The sequence below is a fragment of the Chelon labrosus genome, assembly GCF_963514085.1.
Source record: "Chelon labrosus genome assembly, chromosome: 10".
In the NCBI taxonomy this organism is placed as follows: Eukaryota; Metazoa; Chordata; class Actinopteri; order Mugiliformes; family Mugilidae; genus Chelon; species Chelon labrosus.
In genome coordinates, this window is record NC_140360.1 from 12,771,776 (window position 1) to 12,796,168 (window position 24,393).

The 24,393-nt window shown below is 43.2% G+C and overlaps 1 protein-coding gene across 2 annotated transcripts in view; it reads right to left on the bottom strand.

The window, feature by feature from the left end:
* Positions 1–21,576, bottom strand: part of LOC311495027 (low-density lipoprotein receptor-related protein 1-like) — a 77,640-nt gene extending 56,064 nt beyond the window's left edge. For both annotated transcript variants that reach the window (XM_084554329.1, XM_084554328.1), the window contains exons 1-2: positions 21,155–21,576; positions 10,637–10,777 (exon numbers count right to left, since the gene is read on the bottom strand). In XM_084554329.1, the coding sequence (XP_084410455.1) occupies positions 10,637–10,777; positions 21,155–21,227 (214 nt within the window). In that variant the 5' untranslated portion in view covers positions 21,228–21,576. The remainder of the gene's footprint in view (positions 1–10,636; positions 10,778–21,154) is intronic.
* Between the last annotated feature and the right edge of the window lie 2,817 nt (positions 21,577–24,393).

Below are 24,393 nucleotides of genomic sequence, written 5' to 3' on the forward strand. Positions count from 1 at the left end.
CATGTGATCGTTTTGGCAGAAATGGGAGGAAAAGTATTTTATAATTACAAAAGTAAACACTGATAAAGAAATAGTGATTCTGAAGGGGTGTGGAGGGCAAAGGACATAATGTCCTCTGGTCCAGAAAAAGCAGAGATTTTTTACCAGTGCCAGACCAGAACATACAGTAGAAGCAGTCTCTTCCCTTCACTCTCTCCCACTCTTCTCTCTATCTCTCCTCTCTCAGCCCACACTGCAGAGCAAACAGTTTGCCTTGGCTGTTTTTCTTCTTCCTCCTCCTCCTCCTCAACCCCCCCCCCCCCCCCCCCCTCTCTCCCTTTCTCTCTTTCTTTCTTCTTTCTTTCTTTCTAACATCTGCTGACCCATTTTGTAAAAACACTCGAAGCAGAGAAAATAAAGTTCACCTCCTTCACAGGAAACGATCTGTAGAGTTCTGCGGGTTATGTGCGGTGCTGGGAGAGTCTTTGAGTGCATGGTATATGAATATGTGCAGCCCGAGCTGCAAACCTGCTTCAGAAGTCTCCCTCTGAACATCGCATAAACAAAGTCTCTGAATATTAAGCAGCTGTTGCAGGCAAAATGCAGTTCATCTGGCCCTCATTTCTGCTTTTCTCCTTCTAGTTTATTCTTATCTGAACTGAAAGTCAGAGGAAACGGTGTGTCATGCTGTTTTTCTGTTGTTGTTGTTTTTTTTACGAACTGTAAATTAGTCAGTAAAGTCCGACTTGGCATGGCATCTCTCTCATTCAAGACAAAGAGATATAAAGCGATCAGGCATAAAATTATAACCACTGACAGTTGAAGTGAATAACGCTGATCATCTTCATACAATTCAATGTTCTGCTGGGAAACGTTTGGACCTGGCATTAATGTAGTTACTTAGACATGTACCACCCACCAAGACCAGAGCAGGCACCCCCACCCCATAGCAATGACACTCCTTGATGGCAGCAGCCATCCCCAGCAGGATGCAGCCTGACACAGGCACACATATAGAAACAGTTTAGCACAAGGTGTTGACCTGGTCTCCAAATTCCCTAGATCCCAAACTGATCAAGTATCTTGGGATACACTGGAACAAGCCTGATCCACAGAGGCTCCTCCCCTCAACCCACAGGACCCAGGGGCCCCCACTAACAACATTCTGTTGCCAGACACCACAGGATACCCTCAGTAGACCCATGTCCATTCTCTGATGAGTCACAACTGTTTTGGAAGCACATGGGAGACCTACACGGTATTAGGAAGGTGGTCATAATGTTATGCCTGATCTTGTAAGACACATCTTACAAACCAAAGTTCTAATATTCTTGAAAACTTGCACAACTGGGAAACAACATTTATCAGCATGTCGATGTTCCATGTGGAAAACCAAAATGCATTCCCTCCGAGTCTTCTCCATCCTTCCACGAGATTAGCGACCACACACAGAACACACAGTGTCGTCTAGCTCGGTTAAAACAAGTGCCTTAAACTGACATGAGCGCTCATAATGCTCCCACCACAGCAGCCTGCGTGGGAAATGTGCCACATTCGAGTATAGAATTAGCTTCTAATACATCTGGCTTACGGGAGAAGGAGAGAGAAGCATCTGGGGGATGCTAGCATATTAGCAGCCATTCTACAGCTTCAGCCTCTAAGCCTGCCTGATTTACATTCAATAAACTGCCAACACGGGGATTTCTACATAAACTGCAGTACCAGGAATAAACTGCCATGTTCACTGGAAATTAAATATAGCATTTGTCAACGGTTTTGAGGAGAATATAAAAGACAATAAATGTCATCTGAATGACACCCAATGCAGCAAATTGTGTCTGTGCAAGCTTTGATGTGCCGAGCAGACAAAGTAGCACAGCATCCTAAACCAGCAATGAGGTATGAGGTTCCTACACTCTGCACCCATCACGACGACTAACCAATCTCTACTTTCCATCCTTCCCACAACAAGCTCTTCTCCTACATGCACTCCTACCTTTCTGCAGGCCAGGCCAGCAAGCAGAATACGTTTCTGGAAACTGCCAGCAATGCACAACAACCAGACAGAATTGTTTGTGTCCCACAACACAATGATATCTTGGCTGGAGCTGAATAGGGACCAGCAGCAGATAACTAAATGGAAAGGACAATATGGGAGGATTAAATAACTTTGCAGGAGGGACAATTGAGTCAAACCCTGTTCCAATTTAGAAAGTGGTTGGCAGCGCATTTCAATAAGATTCCCTTATGCTGGCAGCAGACAGTTTTTGCGTCATCATCAGTGGAAGCCAAATATAACTGAGCCGATGCCAAAGGATACAGTAGAACTTATGTGTTTTTTCAGTCACATAAACAAAAGTTTACAAGTCTGCATTATAGTCTAACATGGTTCTGTAGCTACTGGTGTGCGTGTGAGCAGTTGGATCATTGGGATTGATAATTCAGTATCTGTTGTATTTAAAACATGTCTCATATGTCTCTGTCTTGGATCGTTTTAAGACACTGTGGGGATAACTCTGCTGTGGTTAGAATCCGTTCAGAAAGACTACATAGGATGGTGTCTTGCACAGCGTGCTTCTTCTCATTTTGCAGTGGTTTGATCTCTTGTACTCCTTTTCTTTAGAAATAGCTTTAATCAGTTCGTCTTCAAAAACTACTGGTTCCTTTTCAAGCTCCAGCGTCTCAACAAAATAATATCCTTAGAGCCAGAAAAGGATGTGGGAGAGATTTTGATACTAGAGCGGAATCTCTCCGCATCCTTTCTTGGTTCAAAGATAACCCACAGTGTCTAACCTCATGGCTAGATGGCACGAAATCTATCACACCAGGCCTTCAGCACTTCAAAGCCGTTCACTGGAGAGCTAAAGGCCCAGTGTGATAGATTTGGTGGTGTCTAGCCATGACCCACAGCTTCACTTTACAGGAGCACAGAACCCATTGTAGAAAAGGACCGAACCGCTTTACAGCCAGTGGTTTGGTCTGTTCTGGGCTACTGTGAAAACAAGTTGGTACAACAACTGGCCAACTCTGTGGAAGAAGTTTCCCTCTGTAGAAATAAAAGACTGAACAAAAATGCAACTATTTCTATTTTCAGGAGATTTTATGCAAATCACAGACATATCATGAGATTAATTTAGTGCATGACTAAATTACAATATATTAACTTACCATGTGGCATTTCTGAAAACATCATGGACATCATAAATATCCAGTTACGAGGATGTGAATACCACAAGCGGCAACAGTATGTATAGTAATCTATCAAGTCTTTTTTTCAGTGCCTTTTTTCAACTGAAAAAGCACACCAGTCTTTTCAACAAGAATTAAAAATAACTTCTGGGTATATACGCTACACATCGGCTCTTCTCTTCTCTTGAGAAGAAAAGTTTGAAAGGTGAAATCACCATGAACGCTGGGTTATGAACCGAGATAATAAATTCTTAGGATTACAACAGCAGTCTTTAGCAACAGTATGTTTGTACTTTACTGTGTAAATGGCGAGTCTTGAGGCTATTGCCATTTTATTAAAGCGTACTTCTTGTTTTTATATGCACTCTAGTTAATGGAAAAGTGGTCAGCTGCCATTGTATTGCTTTTTTAATAGTCCTCTAAGCTTAACAATAGCTGTTTCTGATCAGCCTCAACTCTAATATGTATCCCCAGGCACATATTGTAATAACACAGGTGGTTAACATTATTTTTACTTTATCTTATCCAACTCTTTTGTTTGGGAGCAACTAATCCAAATCTAGGCTGCATGTAGGAACATGTCTGAGCTTGTTGAGGTTGCAAATACAGTAAAGGCAACTCTAACACTTCCTGTTATTCATTTATTCTCTCCAGGCAAAAGCCATTGGCAAAGGACTGCTTTCTTGCCTTGAGTAATAAGTGTCTCACTGATACAACAAATTAAGGTAGGATTTGTACTAGACAAAAAGATCAAAAAGATCTGGCAACCAGAGTTTTACATTTCTATGTCGCTTGGGATTGTGTGGTTCTTGATGGAGCTTGGTAGCTTTGGAGATAATAGCATTATGAATGAGAAGAATGCAAGAACCATGCGGCGCAGTAGATACCAGACAAAGAAAAAGGAGGCTCAATTGCAACCTTCAAACCTATTAGAGGGCAGAGTGAGGGTAATTATATTATTGCACTAAACTGTGCATATCCTCGCTGGGTCTAAGGGATCTTAATTGTGAAAACCTTTCTCCAGTCTGCTGCATGACCCCTCTCAGTCTCTATAAATCACATCTAAAAGAAATGAGTGCTGGGGTTCTTCATAATTAAAATATTATAAACTATGAGTCATAATACAGAGCTTACACTCAGCTTTATTGAAACTCATACAGCAGCGCGCAGGCTCTGGAGTGAAATATGACTTTGTGCAAAGACAATATTACACATTTCCCCTGAGAACAGTGTAGAGTTTTAAGTAATGCATCACTGCCTGTGTCACAGTCAAGTACAGAGCACAGATTTCTCTTGCATGAGCTACATTCCTTCAAGTTCGAGCGATGCACGCTACACATCGCGGCTGCGACGTCTCTGCCGATGTGCGTTTCCCTCCAACACCTCAAGCTCTGCATGCAACCATCCCCCCATCTCTCGGTCCCCGCACTTATGCAATGACCTTAAATTTGGATCCCCTGTCGATCTTTTGTCCTGAGAATAAAAGCCTGCATTTCTTCCTGCTCTTTGGGTTCCATGGCAGCCCCTGACTGACTCCCATAAAGTCTGCTGTCAGCTCGAATTAATACGTTGTGCAGGGTGACAGGCAGGCCTGGCAGGCCTGGCCACTGACTGACTCTCCCCATCCTGGAATCACACTTTACAGCAGCATACACAGCAAGCACATGGTTGTGCCAAACCCTACTGAACAGACCACAGTCTTCCAAGTGGTAGAAGACTGGTCTGCTCATTTTAAGCTTACCATAATCTTACGATATATATATATATATATATGAATAACTTTAAAACTATATCTCTGCTATAATGCTAGGAAATTACAATCATATCAAGATTCTAACATGGATATTGCCAAAATTAAGTTTCTCTTTGCTATAAAAAGGAACAACACATTGCTGCTGTGTACCAATATCATCCAAGAAACTGTCAGAAATAGAGGATTTAGCAATGCTGACAGAGAAAGATTTGACTTTAGATAGAAGACAATTATGGTCACATTTAGTTTGGAAAGATTCTGCAGCTGACACCTTAAACCTTAACTTAATCTAATTAGATTATATTAGATTAGATTTGATCCACGGTTTTAATGAGCTGCTAACATTGCACAGCCATCTTTCAAGCTGTCTACACTACCGGAGGCCCAGACATTTAAATCTGGTCAATATGTGGCAACAGACTAATACAGTGTGGTGTTTAGATTCAAATACAATCCAACTGGCTGTGTACGAGAATTACTGCAAAACAACATTTCTCCAAAGTAAAAACACACACAAAGCAAGAGGCGGCGTAACAAACCAAGACACCTCTTCAGGCAAGAGGAAAGGCTGGACATGAGATAAGAGGCACAAGGGGAACGGCGACGACTTGGGTCTAGTTTTTCTGGGTGACAGAGAGCAAGAGAAGGAAACATGAGGAGGAATGGAAGATAGAGAGAAGGAGACAGGGTGTGGAGGAGACAGCAGGGAAAGGGAAGTGGTGCCTGTGTGGCGTGAGAAAGCCCTGTGTTTGTGGTCTGTTGATAGGCTGGTGAAGCTGAGGAGGGCTCAGGGCCACAGACCAGAGGGATTTACAGGGCTTTGCTCCTTCCTCTATGGAAGCAGCGTGTCAACTACTGCCACTACAGACCCTCTCTTGCCCCTGCCTGGTGCCCCCTGCGACTACAGCTACATGACTGATTACAGGCACTGAAAGGACCACCCCCTACTGTAAAAGGCTGAATCTATAGAAAGAGGATCAGGGCTTTACAAAGCAATTTCCATTTTCCTCCTCAGCCCCAATGCTAATCGGCTCATTTTCTCTGATACAAAGGCTTTTTCTGTTGAATCATTCCCTCTCCACATCTCTCCATCCCATCCCACCACCTCTGCAGTCGGCTCTGCCTGGTCGTCTTGGAGAGGCTGCTGAGGCATGACAGTCAGATGGGCAAAGCAAAGGACGAGGCTGGCCAGCGTCCAAAGGGGGCTCAAGGGCAAGAGATGGACCGATAACCTTGTTGTGGGGCCTACGGCCTCCTGCAGCTGCGTGGAGATGATAACTCAATCTTCCAATCAGACCTCCCTACAAAATCGGCCCCTAGGCCATGGCATGCACATGTGCGTGCCAAGGGACATGGTATAGCTACGTGGTGGAGTGCACTTTAAGCCATAGGATCTTTTGTTATATGAGACAGTCTCTTTGAAGAAGTTGCCGGTGTGTTGCGCTTTACGTGAACATTTTACGATAATAGGTGTGCGTGTAGTTTTGATGGTCCAGATTTGGCTTTTGCTGCATTAAATATCTGTAGTCTCTTCAGGCAAGGGTCCCTCGGTTCCATTATGAAGCCGCATTCCAATGGATATCCCCTCAAAATTACTTTCCAGCATCAAATAAGAAAACAAATCAATATCCGTGTGTGTCTACTGTATATACGATATGTACTACCTCTACCAGAAAATGATGATGACGGGAAGTAGCCTGTTATTTGCAAGTGTTAACTACCAGCTCATTTTCTGTCCCTGCACCTCACGGTAAAAGAAAGGAAGGGTATTTGCATGACTGAGATGAATGTCACCCCCCTCCTGCTCAGTAGTCCTCCTGTGGACATTTTCATGCTAAATCGGGGGGCTAAAAAAAGTTTAACAGCGAATTAGGGGCCGACAATTGTTGCACAAAGTTTTTTGATGTTGAAAGGGATTCCTTCATAGCAAGCCCTTCTCATGACGGAGAAAGTGCTTACATGCTAGGCTTATCCAGACATCTGTTCCCATTCGCCGGCTCAACCGCAATGAATGCGGTTCACGCAAGAATCATAATTGCATACAGACTTGACATACAGACAGAGGGAGTCTGTGTTTTTTTTGTTGTTTTTTACAGCAACAGCGCAGAGAGAGGGAGAGATGTGAGGTGGGATCAAAGTTGTGACACAGCACTTTTTAATTTACCAGAGTGGCTTGAAAGTTAAAGCTACGGTTGTTATTAGAAGTCTACACTCAGAACAGCCTCCAGAACTTTTAGACAGTTATTGTAATAATTATTTCCCAATATCTGCATAACTATAAAGCAGATAAACGGCTATAAAGTCGTAAAAAAATAGATTTATTTTTGTTTTTGGTCACTTGTATGGAAAGAAACTTTTCCGTGCACAGACAAAAAGTGATCTGGATAGTTAAAAAACACTACCTACATGCACTACAGTAACAACCGAGAAGCATTAACCCATATTTCTTGTGCTTTGTGCTTTGTAGAATTCTTCTTGTCTGCTTACCTTCTGTAATTAAAGCCATGCTATATCAAGAACAACCAAAAAAAACCATCTCCCTCACCTCTTTATCTTTGCCAGATAGAGATAACACTTGGCCAACATACCACAACTACCTATAGGAACATAAAAAAAGGCAGCAGTCCTGCACAGAACACCGTCGTTGAGACACACAGAGTATAAACTCCTGCCCTGAGGAAACATGTCAGCCACTTCCTGAGCCTTAAGCCTCTATGTAATTGAGGTGAGATGGTTTGTCTGAAACCAATTGAAGCCATCCAGTGAGGGGGAGCCAGTGCAGTCCCTGGGAGAGGATGACAGGGTCACACCTGCAGACAGAAGTCTGCACAGGCAGACCGCTGATGGCTATCTGAGTGCGCACTGGGGGCTATGAGAGGCAGATGCACACTGGGGGTCTGAGGGCTATGATGGCCCGATGGCTGGCAATCTGTCCAGACCCCCACCCGCCCTTTTACGATGACAACTCATGCAGATCCATGTGTAAAAACACGCATTCACACATGGACCGCTCAATTACTCTGCTTCAATACCCCTCTAATAAACAAGCCCACAGGCCTGAGGATGCAAACACGTAACACTGACCCCCTGCCATCTCCACCACAGTGTGTCAGCGCCTCCTGAGATGCAACGTTACAACCCCGCTACTGTGGCAGAACTCTGTCTTTAGCTCCTCAGCATAATTACAGCCTAGATGAATGGTTTGGAAACGACATGCAATTAGGCTTCCAGACAGTGCGATACTGAAGAGTACACTTACTTCCAGCATGGATACTAGAGCCGCAGATCAAAGATCCACAGCAGACAAAGACGCACACTTACAACACACACCACTCTGACAGCAAGTGAATTCATGATCATCGTAAACAAAACAGGCGGCTGTTACCGTATGAAAAACAAAGTTATGTAGTTAACTTGAGAACGATAGGATCAATACCAGCAGATTCTTATTTTCAAAGGATACACAAATCTACTGGGCATGTGCATGGCTAGCCAGAGTGTGGGGCATTACCACGGCAAGACAAGAATGCACCTGAACCGGAGAAGAACGGGCAAGACAATAGGAGGAAAATCTTTTGCCTTGCGATATCACTGTGAGTAATCCTTGTAAACCCCATCTGTACCTTGTAATTAACTCAAACTGGCGATAATGTTGTAATTATAGTAGCAGGCACCACTCTATTTCCCATCAACATTGACACACAAAGTCAGACTGCGGTCCATGGACGTGTTGGAACAAAATGTTAGAGAGTAAAGAATTTCTCTGATTGAAATAAACACAAGTTCAAAAGTGAAAGCCAGACTGCTTTTGTAAACTTTTGCACCTGATAAAAAAGTTGCTATGTCTGAACAGATGACACCTCGAGTTTCAAAATGAAAACGCCTTTTGAGCCACTATTTCCAGCAAGCTCAGTTTACAGTACGTTCATCAGATATCTCGTGATGCTTTCCAGCAGGGGAGTAACCGGGTTGATGACCTGCAAACCGTTTCATGCAGAGAATGGAAAAGTCGCGATGAAGAGAAAAAGACTTTTCCATTTCTCTGAGTCAGAGGAGGATTTTAAATAACCTCCACAGTCGTACTCCTCCAGTCTCCGTCTACACTGGCTAGGGCCTGTTTGCTCTCTAACTTTATCTGCAGCCCTCCATTCTAAACACTACTCAAATTTAATAGATGGATCAGTTAAACGGCTGAGGATAAAATCACAGTCTGGCTGCCTTTCATTGTGACACTTAAAAGGCGCCTTGCCTCCGAGTGAGCTTGTTAGACTGCAAACACATGGTGCCGAAGAGGGAGAAGGCGCAGATATTTACACATATTTATAATGGCTGCCTAAAAACCTAACATGACTGCAGAAGCCGTAGCGAAAGGTAAATAACAGAGTGGAGCCCATGGGAAGTGTGTAATAGAGCAGAACATATCTTGATGTTCTGGTGAAACGCTGCTCTTCATCTCTTCCTGCTGAAGATGAATCACACCATTGTCTGTGTCACCAAATTACATAAGTGCTGTGGAAAACTCAGTTCATTTGCTGAGCAGAAAAGGGCAGAAATTGAATGACTGCGGCTCGCTTGAAAGAATTATGCGGGGCACACTTCCAGAAAACTGCTCAAGTCTCGCAATTGCTTGTGATTGCTGCTATTTACAAAAGTAAATTGAACATTTTCCTCCCGTCTCAAAAATCCGCGGAGCATTTATTTGAGAAAAATGTACTGTAGACTTAAAAAAATAAATAAGTAAATAAAAGATTTAGCCTGCTTGCGAGTGAGTCTATAAACAACAAGGAAGTGACACGGGAAGTGAAATGAGATAATATTTTCTGTTCTGCTTCAGCTTACGTATTTTAGGTCTCAGCTTTAAATCAAATCATCTCAAAGACTGGATACTTCATAAAGAGAAAGGGGAAGGGGTCACATGAGAAACAAATTTTAGCGTTTCAATACTGGCCGCAGCATCGTAATGCGTCCCGCTACCCTCCGGTATTTCACTTATTTACAAATCCCCAGCGCTACGTGTTGATGCTTAATTGTGTTTTACCCACAATAACAAGTCCCTTAATGCTGGGTGTCAGCTGCCTGTCTCTGCCTGCCAGACTATGGTGAGAATGCTTGTGGCATGACAGATGTAAGGTGTGGCACATGCAGACGGTAAAAATCACCATTAGTGCCTGGATATAAACAGAGGGAATGCTTTTACCAGGGGAGAGTTTATGGATGGAGAGGCTGACAGATGTGAGTGCTTGGGACAGATTGGGGGATCTGCGCAGTACCAGGGAGACTTGTCCCGAGAGACAAGAGCAGAAACATCCCCGAATGTTAAGACTAAACAAGGCTGCATAATAAGAGCCATAATTCAGCCGAGCAGCGTCCTTCGTAGAAAGGGCATAACCTTCCTCCTTATTAAGGCCCAAATTAAACTGTCTGAACATTGTGTCTCTTGTTGTCTCTTCAAAGCCATTTAGAGGTAGTCATTATGAGGTCTTATAATGTTGTGTGCAGGAACAACAATGTGACGGCAAAGTATTAAAAAAAAAAAAAAAATGCTTTTTTTCTTTTTAAAAGGTCCAACGTTTGCAAAAATATCTCAAGAAGAGAAAGCCGAGCAAAACCAGTAAAAACGCTCATCGGCAGGAACAGCTTGGACAGAAGATAAGAGCTGAGGACACGAGCCTGCTGAGAGACCGTTTTAGCAGCTATTCACAAAGGCATACTTACAGATATCTGGTGATTCGTCCGAGCCATCTGGACAGTCCTTCTCCCCGTCGCAGCGCCAACCTTTGGAGATGCAGGTCACCTGGTCCTTACATACGAACTGCTTAGAGCTGCAAGTCTTGGGATGGTCATCAGGTTTGGGACCTGAACAAAAAAAAATAAGGGTAAAGCTGATGTGTCATCAAGAAAAGCAAAAGCTGCCGCTGGAAATGCTTTTAAATGACAAATGCATCTAAAAGGAAATTCAATTTTCCGGCTGCCGATTTAAGAAATACTGACGTTAAAGTCAGTTGTGTGAAATGTGTTATAATATTCCTCATTTTTAGCTCCTGAACAGAATCTAGATTGGAAAATTCCAACTTCAAGCAGCATAGATCTTAACTCAGCGGGGCGAAGCGACATGTAAGGGTCAACACAAGTTTACAATGATGTTTTTGTATCAAAAGGCCCACAGGCACTCCTCTACAAGTTTACAGCCAACAGTGGTGCCTTGTAGTTCCGGGCTTGTTTGTCGTTTCCCCCTCGTCTTACGGACATCTAATTTCTTTCTGCTTTTTCTTTTTTCTCTTTTTATTACTCTTAAGGTGTTTTTTATTACTCTCGCCACAGAGGCCCTTTCATGTGTCACGGCTGAGACATAACTGGGCATTCAATCACCATCTGAGCCATGGGAAACTGCAGAGCGCGATAGTTCTGGGCAGCAAGTCAGCACAGATTGTTGAGGTGTACCACAGGCTAGCAGCGCCACAGCAACGCTCACGACCCATCAGCAGTCTCACACTGCTGACAGGCTTTAACTTGGAAGGTGAAAAAGGAGCTCTACCTCCACGGCACCAAATCTCTGTGCCAGCAAAGTTAAATTTAAAAATTTAAAAATGTATCTTTGGGTCATTTTCCCCCAAATTACAAAAGGTTCCCCAGTTTAGTGATCATGATTCGTTTTCATAGGATAAACAAGTTGTTTGCATTGCTTCAGGCGGCATCTCTTCAATTCTATTCATCTAAGAATAGCTAAAGTCATCGACAACATCACCAGGGGCGTAGGTTTATGTAATACTCTTTAATAGACTCTTTAAACTGAACTATTAAAATACTGTGTGCAATACTTATAATCATCGACAATGTAATCCTTCAGATTAAAATGAAATCCTATAATAAGACTTTCTTTCAGCCTGCAGAAAAAAGAATAAAAATAGGCTGTCAAAGATATATACGGGAAATGCTTTCTTTATGCTTGTGGTGAAAAATGTCACACACAATGGAAAAAAAAAAAAAAGAAAAAGAAAAGACCGCAATAGCTATTTCAAGGAGGAGGCTGTTGTTACTGTACTGTTGTGCAGCAATGCTCTGGGAAGGACAGCACTGAAGATCTCATTGTGATTCTCTGCAGAGACAGAGCCCTCGCTCGCCCTGGATGACTTGCTTCCCTATGTACTTGGCAGGCAGGGAGGTGTTTGGGGTGGGCGGTGGAGGGGTGCACCGCAAGAGGGCTGGGATGTGACTGAAATCACAAGAGAGCGCGGAGCCAGTGTATCATTGCAATCACGTTCCGTTTGGCCGTCAGACTAAAGGGTTTAGACCCCGGTCTTTTTTTTCCCCGTGACAGTGAAGTGCATGTGCAAGTCAAACAATGAGAACTCTGAGTGTCATGTTTTTGTAGATGGAATTAGAAGCTGAGGGGTTGGAGGGATCAAATCACAGACTCCCCATTATATGAACACCACCTTGATACTTGAGGAGATTAGGAGAGAGAGTGCTAGGTTTTAAAATGCAGAGCTATAGTCCTAGACTTCTGCTCACATAATGGTAGGCACGACGCTTGCAAAACAGGATTCAAATGAATCAACAGCAGGAGATATAAACTCAGCTTCGAGACATCATACTCCACGCTATACATCATAAGGGTGTCACAGGATGTAAATTGTGAGATGAGAGTGCGATAGAGAGCTGTATAGGAACGGACACAGACCGCTGGCTTAGTTAAGACAACATGCACACACCCAACCCCTTGGTGAAGGACTGAGAGGGAAGCTAGCCATGGCTTGAGGCCAACTTGTTAGTCGTGCTTCTTTTCAGCTTACCGATGTGCTGGTACATTTGGGATGGAAGTAAATAAACCGAATTTGCCCGTGCTTATATGTTGCCATTTAATCTGCCTAAACAACAACAAAAACGGCTTTACTGACCAGGGCCCCGAGCTGAAATAAGTGAAAGCGCTGAACCCTCTGTTAGCTGAAGACATTCTTTTTGACTCTCTGATTCCTGCATGAAGCAGCTGGGTTGAACCAGTTGTTCCCTATGAGTGGGCATAAAACTTGAAATAAAACATTGCGGGTTCTAATTTTATCGTTGCTTTACACACCAGCATGAAACGACCACAGAGAGGGGGAACCTCTGAGGCTAATTGGAGGTTGTGGCTGAGGAGGGGTTGGAGACTGGGGGGAAAGACTGACAGCCCTCCCCATCAGCAGTCCCCTTTCAAAGCCCACTGAAATATCTCAAACAGAGATGCGAATTGTTAATTCAGCCTGCAAAGTCACTGTTTTTTCCAAAGCTCCTGCCAAAATGCTGACCATTTTTGGGGGGTCCAAAGCGGACTTAGACGCTAAAACCATTTGTATCCTCTTTACCTACAAAGGGAATACGAAAGGCTTTTATTTCGTCTCCTGGGATCGACCCAACTGCAAACACCGATCCCATTCAATCACGGTACACTCTCTACTTACATGAACTCGTATAAGCCCAGTGTGCTCGCCACCAACAGAGTTCCCTCCTGATAATGCCATTCTAACTAAAGCACTTCCTGCCACAGCTGATCTCTGAACTTGATCACTCCGCTGTTACTGAACGATAGAAAACACCACAGCAGTAAAATATACTAAGCACAAAACAAGCACGTTATCACATTTTCAAAAATAACTTCACTTTCCGTGATCGCTTTAAAAAGGTGAACCATGAAACACACGTCTAATCCGCGTGAATATAAGCCGAGAAAAACAACCATCCTGTGGGTATCTATTGGAGCAAAAAAAAACGCATCGTATTAAAGAGTAACATGAAAAAAAAGTAACTTTCACAGCCTTAGCTGAAACCCTAGAGAGTTTTGAATTCACACTTTCACCCAGTTAGGGCAACTTTGTAAGCTCGGTAGGAAAATAAGTTTCTATTTCCGGAGAGAAATTACATACACCATGTACAACATCTTTATTTGGCTGAAAGAATGTGCATGTCTGATGTTAAAATAGTAACAAGAGGATGCACTGACAATATGTCGCAGTTAAAATGGCTTTATGGGTAAGCAATATGGGAAAGACATTAAATATGAACGATGAGGAAGTCCTTGAGACGGCTGCAAGCCCATAAACTCGGGGTCAGAAGTTGGATAAGATATTTTTAGGGTATTTCAGCACTGAGCTTCTCCTTAAATTAATGTTTTGTTGCGTACAGTGTACTTCAAGATTATACTTTGTAAAAAAATCTACTTTTTTTTTTTTTTTTTTTCACTTGCCCTTTTTTGGTGAGCTGTGGGGAAAAAAAACTAGAGGGCTAAGAACGGCTGTTTGAGAAGCTATACTTACAAGTTGTCACTAAAAGATTCACTACACAAATGTTTAAATCCGGGGCTGACACACACGTAATGCTACAAATCACAGACTTACTTCCTGGTATGTGCATGCCCCGGTTCCACTCGGCTGACTTGGCTCGACTTTGTGCACGTTGCCAGTTGTTCGGAGCACACACTGTATTTCCTTATGCAGGGCCGCCAGAGCTCTGCCCTGTCTAAACAGTACACACTGAATTGCCCCCAAGCACCACGCATAGCGAGAATTAAACACGAATGAATGAGCAGATGCATAAATGTACACGGAGCCCCGGCTCTTATAGAAAAGGGCTTTCAAGTGTTTTTATGTAATCCCAAAGAACTTGAAGCAATCTCAAAGGTCGGAAGGAACTCTGTGGGATGGAACAGGGCGTTGTGGTGAGTAAATAGTGTTGTGGCACCAATTTGGCAGCCAAGTGGTGGAGGCCTCCAGACACCATCACCAGCTGGGACGCAACACTGACCCCCTCCTCCCCTCCCCCAAATCTGTCTGACTCAATATGGCCATCCGTGCTCTACAGATCAACTCCAGATCCATGCAGCACATTCCAGCACCTTCTAATTGGTTTCATGTGTACAGCTTTGCCTCAAAAAGACAATCTGTTACAGATGAACATAACATGCTAGATTTTAAAGAAGGCAAACAGCTTTTCGTGTAAAATCACAGGAAAGATACATGTTGCTCTACATGTTTCTCTTTGCAAGTCTGAGTTGGCTGTAAAGCGCATGTCAAACGTGCTGCTCTAAAAATGCCACACACCAAAATGCATGATACTGACACGGTCTACACTGGAATGTTCACCAGGTAATTTGATATAAGAAATTAACTTTTGTTTCACAAGTGTGCCTCCAACACTGAACGCATCCAAGTAATTTAACCCATCCTGTTCCCGTGTGGATAATTTCGAGGCTGAGCATTGGAGCATGGATTCTGTTAAATGCTGCGAAACGATAACCGCTGCAAACGGGAACGCGAAATGACTCGAACGCGTAAATAAACGGGACTCCGGGTCTTAAGTCTTGCCGAGTACGATGACAGCGACATGGAAAAAGCGGGAGTGAAACCAGGACTGTTTCTCATCACCCATCACGTCGACTCCTGGTCCTCCATTGTGGAGCTCAGGTCTCCCAGAGTGTTTCAGTGGGTGAAGAAAAAAAAATAAAAATACAGCAAGCAGACTACAGTGTGTAATTAGAACCCTGAGGTCAAGTTTGAAGTGATTTCTGTGCGCTCAGTTTAGCAGGATTTCAAAGCAAGAATCCGTACATTATAAGTAACAATTAAAATTAAACACGGACCAGAGGGAAGAGAATGAGGTCAGAGAGAAGCCTGAATTTTAGTACTGTATTAATTATTCAGAAGGAACGCAGACTCTTTTTTTTTTTCCCAAAGTCAGAGCATTTTGAGCGCTGCAGTGTAGAAAGAGGAGGACACTCCCTTATTTAAGGATGGATAAAAGTGTGATATTTTCATGTAAGCTGCCGCCGCCGCCGCCCTGGCCACTGTTGTAGCCATTAAAACTTCTTCAATGACCACACTGTGCAGTACACATGGTGGAAACAACCACTTAGCGTTATGCAAGCCAAGACACAGCAAGGCACTGAAGCACATTAACCAGCTCGCAGTGCACATGAAATGCCTGCGGGCCACTCAAGTTCTAATCAACAATAGACATCTTCAAAGAGGCTGAACATGCATAAAGAGCAGAAGACAGAGAAGAGTTGGGAGCTATACCCTTGCGCCCGAAAGCCTTGTTTTTGAGCCGTTGCACAACAATGGGGTACAGCTTTGACCTCGGCGGTAACCTGATGAGGCTCTGCAGGACGTCACGGGCCAGAGCCGTAAAATGCAACGCAGTGAAAAGCCACGCACCGAGTGAGTGTGATTGATGGACATAAAGATAAATGTAAATAGGCTCACGGAGTTCTTCCACACCCAGCCTGCAGTCTCTGCATAGCACAGCTCTGTGCGACCACAGAGGAAAAGTCAACCCAGATTCAGCCGTTATGAAAACAGAATATGGGAGCCACAAAATGAACGCTGGACCACATAAACTGAGGCATTCACTGCAACTCAGATGCTTGTAAATCCTCGCTTGACTCTGTCCTCTGAAATTACAAGGAAAAGGCAGGAAGGAGAAGCAAAGTCACTATCTTCTTTAACAAGAGGATTTACCTCAGCTGAAGGACGACTGCTTCTGTGATTTAATGCGAGTGGATCTGTATGCATCCTTCATTAGGTTCACTCTAAAGGGAGAAGAGGGAGGGATGTTCACAGGCTCAATAATTGCCTGGGATGACTCATAAACGATGCAAAAATGAGTTGTCACCCACTTCACATCTTGAGAGACGATCTCTTTGTTCCACGGTGAAATCATCATGCGAAATATAAAACATCTCAACTTTTTATGAATGTTCTTTAGACCTTTTCAAAAAAATAAAAATAAAAAAAGCAGCTGGTGCTACAATGCCAGCAAGGATGAGGTAACTCTCCTAATGGACAGTTGTTTGTAGAAAATGAAAGTGCGGCGCGTGAATGTCCTGCAAATAACTGTGCTTTTTGGCATTTACTTTGCTTCTCACGCAGACACTTTGGACCTTGAGAAGCTCAGTTAAAGTCAAAGAATACAGGCGGCCTTCAATCTCCGTCGCATCGCTGAGAGCCATGGAGTACAGCCAGCTGGTTACACAAAGCAGTATTTAAGGAAAAGGCGGTGCTTTAAGTTTGCAGACTTTGAGAACATCATAGCTGGAGACTGACATAACAGATAGGATACAGAAATAGCCCATCCGTCTGACAAGAGATATTCAAGATATGTCTACAAAACGCAAGACACGTCTCTGGCAAGAAACATATACAGTATATCATCTGATAATTGATATCCTACTTTCTCAATCTTTGACCAACTTTCAAAATGCCATAATTATCTAGATGGAGACATGCTATGCTATGTCCCAGATGTTTATGCCGGCAACTTTTCCACAAACAGATGCCACAAAGGTTTCCTGCGATCCAAAAAAAAAAAAAAAAAGAGCGAAAAATCTGACTTTGATTGAATTAGACAGCTATGACACGTTGAAGCAGTCCATGAAATTGAAACCTTCTCTCAACATATCAGATCCTTCCCTCTGACCAGGTGTGTAAGCAGCCAAGGGTCCCTGAGATCAATCGATTCTCCGGTCAAGCGCGAAGCTAGCGGCGTCGGCCACACCTGAGAGTACACGGGCAAGAGCTGGTCAAGCTGACAAGGCCGTCACATACGCACGCACGCACACACACACACAAAAAAAAGTAGTAAATGAAAATCTCTAAAAACTGACAAGCTAGGGGATCAGCTTGGAAGCTTCCAGTGAGGAGGTCACCGTTAAACAAAACAGGAGTCACACGCCTAATAGTCACACTGCTGTGCCAGATTCAAGGCAAAAACCAGAACAACATCTGAACTACTGTGTTTTTATGCATCATTTCTCAAAATGTCATTTCAAAAAGATCTCATTATTTTGACATTGTGCAGGACCAAAAAGCAGAAATGCTCCTAGAGACTGATTTAATCACCTCCCAAAACTCCAGAGAACCTTGCAGAGCTGCATTAACACAAACCCACACTCCCCGTTTGGTTAAATCCATTCTTTTTTGGGTGGGGGTCTTAGGAGCCGAGGATAAACAGTGATGTAGCTAGCAGAAAACACCAATTACAGTACACCCCTGCCATTCACAGTCAACAAACACTGCGGCCTCGCGCCTTCAGTACGTGGGACAACAGACGCCGAAGACGTCTATGTTAATCTGGTTTTACCTTCCAGCCACAGTTGATTGCAATGCCGTGCAGGAAGCGGAGGGATAAAAGGGGGATCTATTCTCCAAGCACAGTCAAGAATATTGTCTGCTATCATCATTTCAGAAATATTTCTGCTTGGTCCAGAAGAGGAAAATGCAAAACACCTGCACATAAGCTTTATATAAAATATCAAGCAGAGGCCAGAGAATGTATCGAGACTGGACAATCTGGCTGTACTCCACTAAAAATATGTTACTTTTATTAATCCTATGCGCCTTTGTGAGAAGACGGCAGGAAATCAATGTGGGGATTAACTGTGTTACCTGATAAGTTTGCAGTCAATAGATATCCTCAGGTGTGCAGAGTCACAATAACGGCTCCCCAGTGGCCTCCACTTGGAAGAGCTGAAGGGAGCAATCTGAGTTCTATTATCTGTTAAATTTGTATGAAGGATGCTGAATTTTTCCAGCAGATGTTTCCAGTGACAGTTCTGAGGAGAAGGTCCCATTAAAAGGGTCAGGCAAACAGAGTGTAGACTCCTCAGGAATTCAACCTCTTTAGCCTCTGACCCACATTCAAACATTTCACTAACGGGACTCTTCAGACGCTAAAGGCCGATGAGATTGCACATGTAAGCTCAGAAATACTCAGAATTTACTTTATATGAATTGGCTGCGTGAAATGTTGTGTGTTTCACAACCAAAAAAAAAAAAACACTCCAAGCCAAGTCTAGAAATCACATTGCTGAAATAAGAACCAGTTTAACTCCCTGTTACACTGATTGTGGCGACAACTAGAGCTGAAATAACTTGTCAATTGTTTAGACAATTAGGCACCAATTAATCAGCAACTACTGTAATCAATTACATTTGCAACTAATGATTATTTTCATTGTCAACTAATTTGCCAGATAAATTCTTAATTAATCTCTTGGGACTGTAAGTTAAAAAATCCAAGAGCAGTTTTAAGATGCCAAGGCGTAGCTTTCAAGTTACTTCTATTGTTCAGTGTTCAGTTTACACCAACAAACATGACGTAAAGCAAATAAAATCATCAAACCCTCATAATTAAGCAGCTGGAACTTTTAGCAGTTAACAAAAGAGGTGCCAATCAGTTTTGTAGACGACCGACTCATCGTTTCAAAATGCAAAACATTACATGTCCCAACTTCTTAAATGTTTGTATTTGCTGCTTTTCCTTCTTGTACTTCTACTGTAATCTGCTTAGGTACAAATTTGGGGCGTTGTGTTTAAATTTTTTGTTTATTGGGTCATTCAAACTAATAATTGACCAATCGTTGGTTACAGCCTCAACGACCACACATTAAGACCAAGCATTGCTCCAAACCGAGTGTCCTCATACTCTCACGTGGACTCTCCGGTACTAGAAGGTTCCGAGTATCGTGCTGCACCATATTTAGTCACTCTGAAGGATGACAGGCCTGAAGGGCCTCAGCAACAAGCTCTAATCAACACCGAAGCTCATTAACAGAGGCATCAATCCAGTTAATTAACTGTTAATGTTTGACCTTCCTGTCTCCAATCCAGAGAGGATTAAAAGGTTGCTCTTAGGGTTTGTATCCACTCATCTCCGCCCACAAACCTGCTCCGATGGGAGGCTGCCAAATCAAAAGTTAATAATGACACATATAGCCGATAGCTTCCATCCCCGACTGCCTGTGATGTAACCATGTGTCAACTTTGGGCTATCCAAGACTGTAAAGTTTATTTTGCTTCTCCCTCCCTCACCCCCACCACCACCGCCGCCCAGCTATTTGGCCCCTCATCCCCTCCCTGCCTCCCCTCCTTTCAGTCACATCTAAGTTGGATTAATGGTCTCCCTGTGTCCAGATGTTACATACTGATGGAGGAGAGGGGGGGAGGAGCTTGCCTACTCCTGTATCCTGGGCTCTGGCCTTCCTTCTGAACAGCCTCCATCAAATTCTAATGAAACTTATATAAGATAACACGGAGCAGGCCTCTATTTTTGTGGAGCCATAAATAGTAGAAGCCGGCTTGAGCAGCGAGATAAAGATTTCTGTGTGGCCCTTTATCATTAAGTACACTTTTAGAGTGGAATGAACAAGTTGATATTATGAATATTTATCTATAATCAGGCAGGTTAGAGCTTTATTGTGACTGATATCAGTGGCCTTGCATGACCTTTTATTTACCCAAGTGGGTAGATAAATATTTTGCACCTTCCTTCTTGCTTTCATGTGCTAAAAACAGAAAAACGCAAGCATCAACAGGTCTGCAAGGCACTGTCACAAGAGCAATGGTGCGGTTGATACCTCATTATTACTATCAGGGATTTGGGGAGTATTAAGGAGCTCCCGGGACGTAAGAGGATAAATGCCCGACTATTCGTCTCACTATCACACAGTTGTACCTGGCTGTCACTAATAAACTGGGATTCCCAGGCAGCTACTGAACGCTGCACGTCGGGACAAGCCGCGCCATTAAGAGCAGGCGGACACAACTGTTGTTTTCATATGCGCCAAGTAACTGAAAACAAACATGAAAACCGATCTGGATGGATTTGAAAGTCGTGCGTGATGCTGCGATTTTTTTTTTTTTTTTTGTTAGGATAAGAAACCAGCGTGCTCTCGGCTTGAACGGTGGCTATCAGCTGTAGCCTCACAGGGGATACACATGAGGAGTTGTTTGTCGAGGGAAATCGACAGGGGACACTGGCATGTTTTGTCGCAATCTGAAATGATGTCGCCTTGCGTAAATAGGTCGCTGACGCTCAAGTGGAGCCTGTTTACCTGCTGAATATTGCAACAGTGACTAACCTCACTGTCTGCTCTCCTCACAGGGAGGCCCATTCTGTCTGCTCAGAGAGGAGCACAGCTAAAAAAAAAAAAAAAAAAAAAACGCAGACAGATTTCTAGGCCAAAACAATCAGCGCACTGTTTGTTTGTGAGCTACTTTCTCCGGTAAAAGGCTTCCCTAATGATCGATCTCTCCTTGTGAGGAGCCTCTCTGCTGTGGCGTTGTTGTGGAGGCAACCTATCTGCGGTGTCGGCTCCAACTCTCCTGAACGCAGCAGGCCTGTGCACGGATGCTTTGCAGGGGGAAAAAGTGCTCATGCCTCCTCGAGTATCACAATGCAAGACAACACAACAGGCTTTCTTACCTACGGTTACATCGTTAGGAGACGCGATCCCCAAGAAGAGTATAAATCCCAAGTAGAGCAACCTCATCGCCATCTCCCGAGCAATGCCCGACGGCACCGCTGTTAGAAAGGAATAGGTGAAAAGTTGGCCGGATTTCTCAAACCGAACAGCCCGATCAGCCACCTCATCCGAACCCTCTCAGTGGTCCGGGTGCGATTGTCTGTTTGGTTGCACCCTCAGCCCCGCACGGTGGCCGCTTCTCAAGGGCTTCTGCGATACAAATTAAAAAAAATAATAAGAAGAAAAAAAAAAAGAGGAGAGACTTGCTACAGCCCGATGAGGCTATAGACAATGCAGCAGCACAGTCATGTATATTTCTAATTGATTATCGGCATTCAAACATGATGCACAGTGTAACCTCTCTGTGTCTCTGTTTCACCACACCATGCCACCACAATAGTGCAGTTGTACAGAATAAACCCTGCAGACCGCCGGCTCCGTTCAGCTCATTACGTGCCAAACTTTTGTTTTTTTTTTAAAAGGCAAATTTTTTTTAAAAAAGGTAAAAACGTTTTATTCCGTCGGAGTGCCTACGTCTCCCCGTGCTTGCGGCTGCATGAGTGGATGGTCAACCTCTCAAGCCCCAGCGCCGTGGACGAGCCCGTGACGTAACACCCGACTCCAAAAAAAAAAAAAAAATGGGATAACCGAGCGACAGAGTCCCGTCTGCGCATGCTCAGACACACCTCCTTTTCTCCTATTTCACGAGCTTTTTCACCAAACATGTGGAGGTGGGAGACAGAGAGAGAGAGAGAGAGAGAGAGAGAGAGAGAGGTGGAGCTGCAACTGGCGCCTAGAGATCAGCCATGTTGGCTCAATATTTCTACACAGTCCATATATTTTAATCTCCCTCTACAAAATGAGCACAAATAAACGCGGAGCTAATTCTGGTCGTTGAGAATATTGCATTTGAAGAAAAGTGTATTTAACAACCATAACCAAGAATTATTTTAAACTTCATGTAGGTGGGATTATGATGAAAACAAATCACCAGGCCTACATGCATGTTTTGTTTTGTTTTTTTATCTTATCATAATCGTATAATTTAAACTGCATCTACTTTACAGGCCAACAATGGAAAAGAACAAAGTGTAGACAGTCAAGCAAACGTTGTGGAGGTCTTCAACCTTCGCATTCTTCACTAATTCGCGCCCCCTTGTGGTAAGAAACAAAATGTGTCGCAGCCAATAGGCGCAGTTAAATATTTTTGGTACACAAAAAGTGCACAACCATGAAACTGTATCATATTGCTTGTAATTGCCTGGCAGAAGATTAATGACCAAAATAAATAAATGTGCAATCTGAGGTCAGATACAGTCCAACCTCCATCAGTTAGTCAAAAATTAGACATGAGAGAAACCCATTTCCTGTTATTTACGTTTCAACTTATCTATTTGCTTGGTTTGGAATATGAAAATTTCCAAAAAATAAAATAAAATCCACATGGAAAATTAATGAACTAGACACCCCTTATAGGAATATATGGGTGACTTATATAAAGATTTAGGTTTCATCTGTGAAAACTAAAGATTTGTCATAAGTTAACTCCCCCTATGTAAACATATTAAAGCAACAGTTTGCAGCTTTCCACAAACCAGATTTAATCTTTGTTAAAATATCCCATAGAGATGATGAGATGTTGAATAGATGACAGGGTAGTTATAACTGTCTGAACCTGTAGGGGTCACTGAATACTTACATTACACAGACATGCATGATTGTGACTCATTTTTACTAATTGAACTAAAAGAATCCAAATATATGATGCAACGTCTTGTAAATTTCCCATGAAACTTCGAGAAATCTCTGATCAAGAGGAGCACTTGGTTGAAAAGTAAACGTTGAAGTTTTCCCCTGCCAAGGCTGATTTGTAACGGAGGTGCTCATGGATGACTCTTTCTGCCAAAGTATGCTGTTTCCTACTGGTATTTAGTCATGGGTACAAAACAAAAAACAACAGGTGTGTATTTTACTCTTCACAAACTGACAGTATTTTCACTGTCACTAGTGTTAAGAATAAACGGTCCTTTCAGCTTACAGATGTTTATCCAGAGCCTGAATCACGGGAGAGAATGTGAAGTATGTGAAGAATCTGTGAAAAACATGCCTGAAGTATCTGGATCTCACTTTAATCCTAGCATATTTCAGTCCAAGACAAAAAAAAAATAAAAATAGAAGACAAACACAAAGAAGGTTATGGGGGGAAATAGTATATTTTAATGTTATTTTGCAGCCAGACTTTCATTCCATGTATCTCAAAAATGCCCATTTTTAGATTCACCGAAAAACATCACCGGATGCTTGTAAATTTCTTAAGCTTTATTTTCTTGTTAGTTTAAATGTGGGCTTCCTGTTTGTGAACCAACATATAATCGCTGGTGTCACCTCAACCTGAGAATGCCCCCTTTGTGGGAGGAGGGTTGAGCATTGTCATCCAAGAGAGACGCCAGCATGCTGTGTGGGAGACAGCTTGAAAGAGTGCCAGCGTAAACACTCCCAGACCACATGTTCTCCCAGGGCAGAGGGGCTGGCCTCTCTCCAGGCACATCTGCACACAATCCCTCAGCTCTTAGCAAAGCAAGCCAAGGAGACAGAGCGGGGCAAAGGAGGGAGAGGAGAGGGGGGGCGTAGCGTTCCCAGACAGGGAGAACCTGCTTTTTCTGTGACAGTACACTAGTGTCAGTGATGAGAGTGAAGACATCTGACCGTAGAAAATTAAAAATGAAATTCAGCGTGCAGAAAGGGGACGGTGAGAGTCTACATCCTGCATGCAAACCTTGAGAAAAAAATCTGCGTGAAGCTCGCCACCGTCTTTGCAATTGTACATCTGTATCACCCAAAGATTTGCATGCCAAGGTATGCTTGGCTACAATCACTACCCAACCTGCCCATATCCTAGAGAGAAGATGGATTGCTGCAGAAAAGAAGCTGCTGACTCTCACACGGTTCCAGACTGCATCTGTATCCATACTGTATGCGTTCATGTTACATTCAACCGTCTGAAAATAATCAGTCAAGCTCCCACTATGCCTAAATGTAGATATAACTGCACTCCCATCTGTCTCTGACAATCCCCTTAACAGTTTTCCTTGGTTGCTGCTCTTTGGTTAGCTGGTAAAGTGTGGCTTTGTGCATGTTTTCACAGCAAGGTAATTACTGAGCAAGCTATGCTGACAACACCTGAGGAATGCAGAGCATG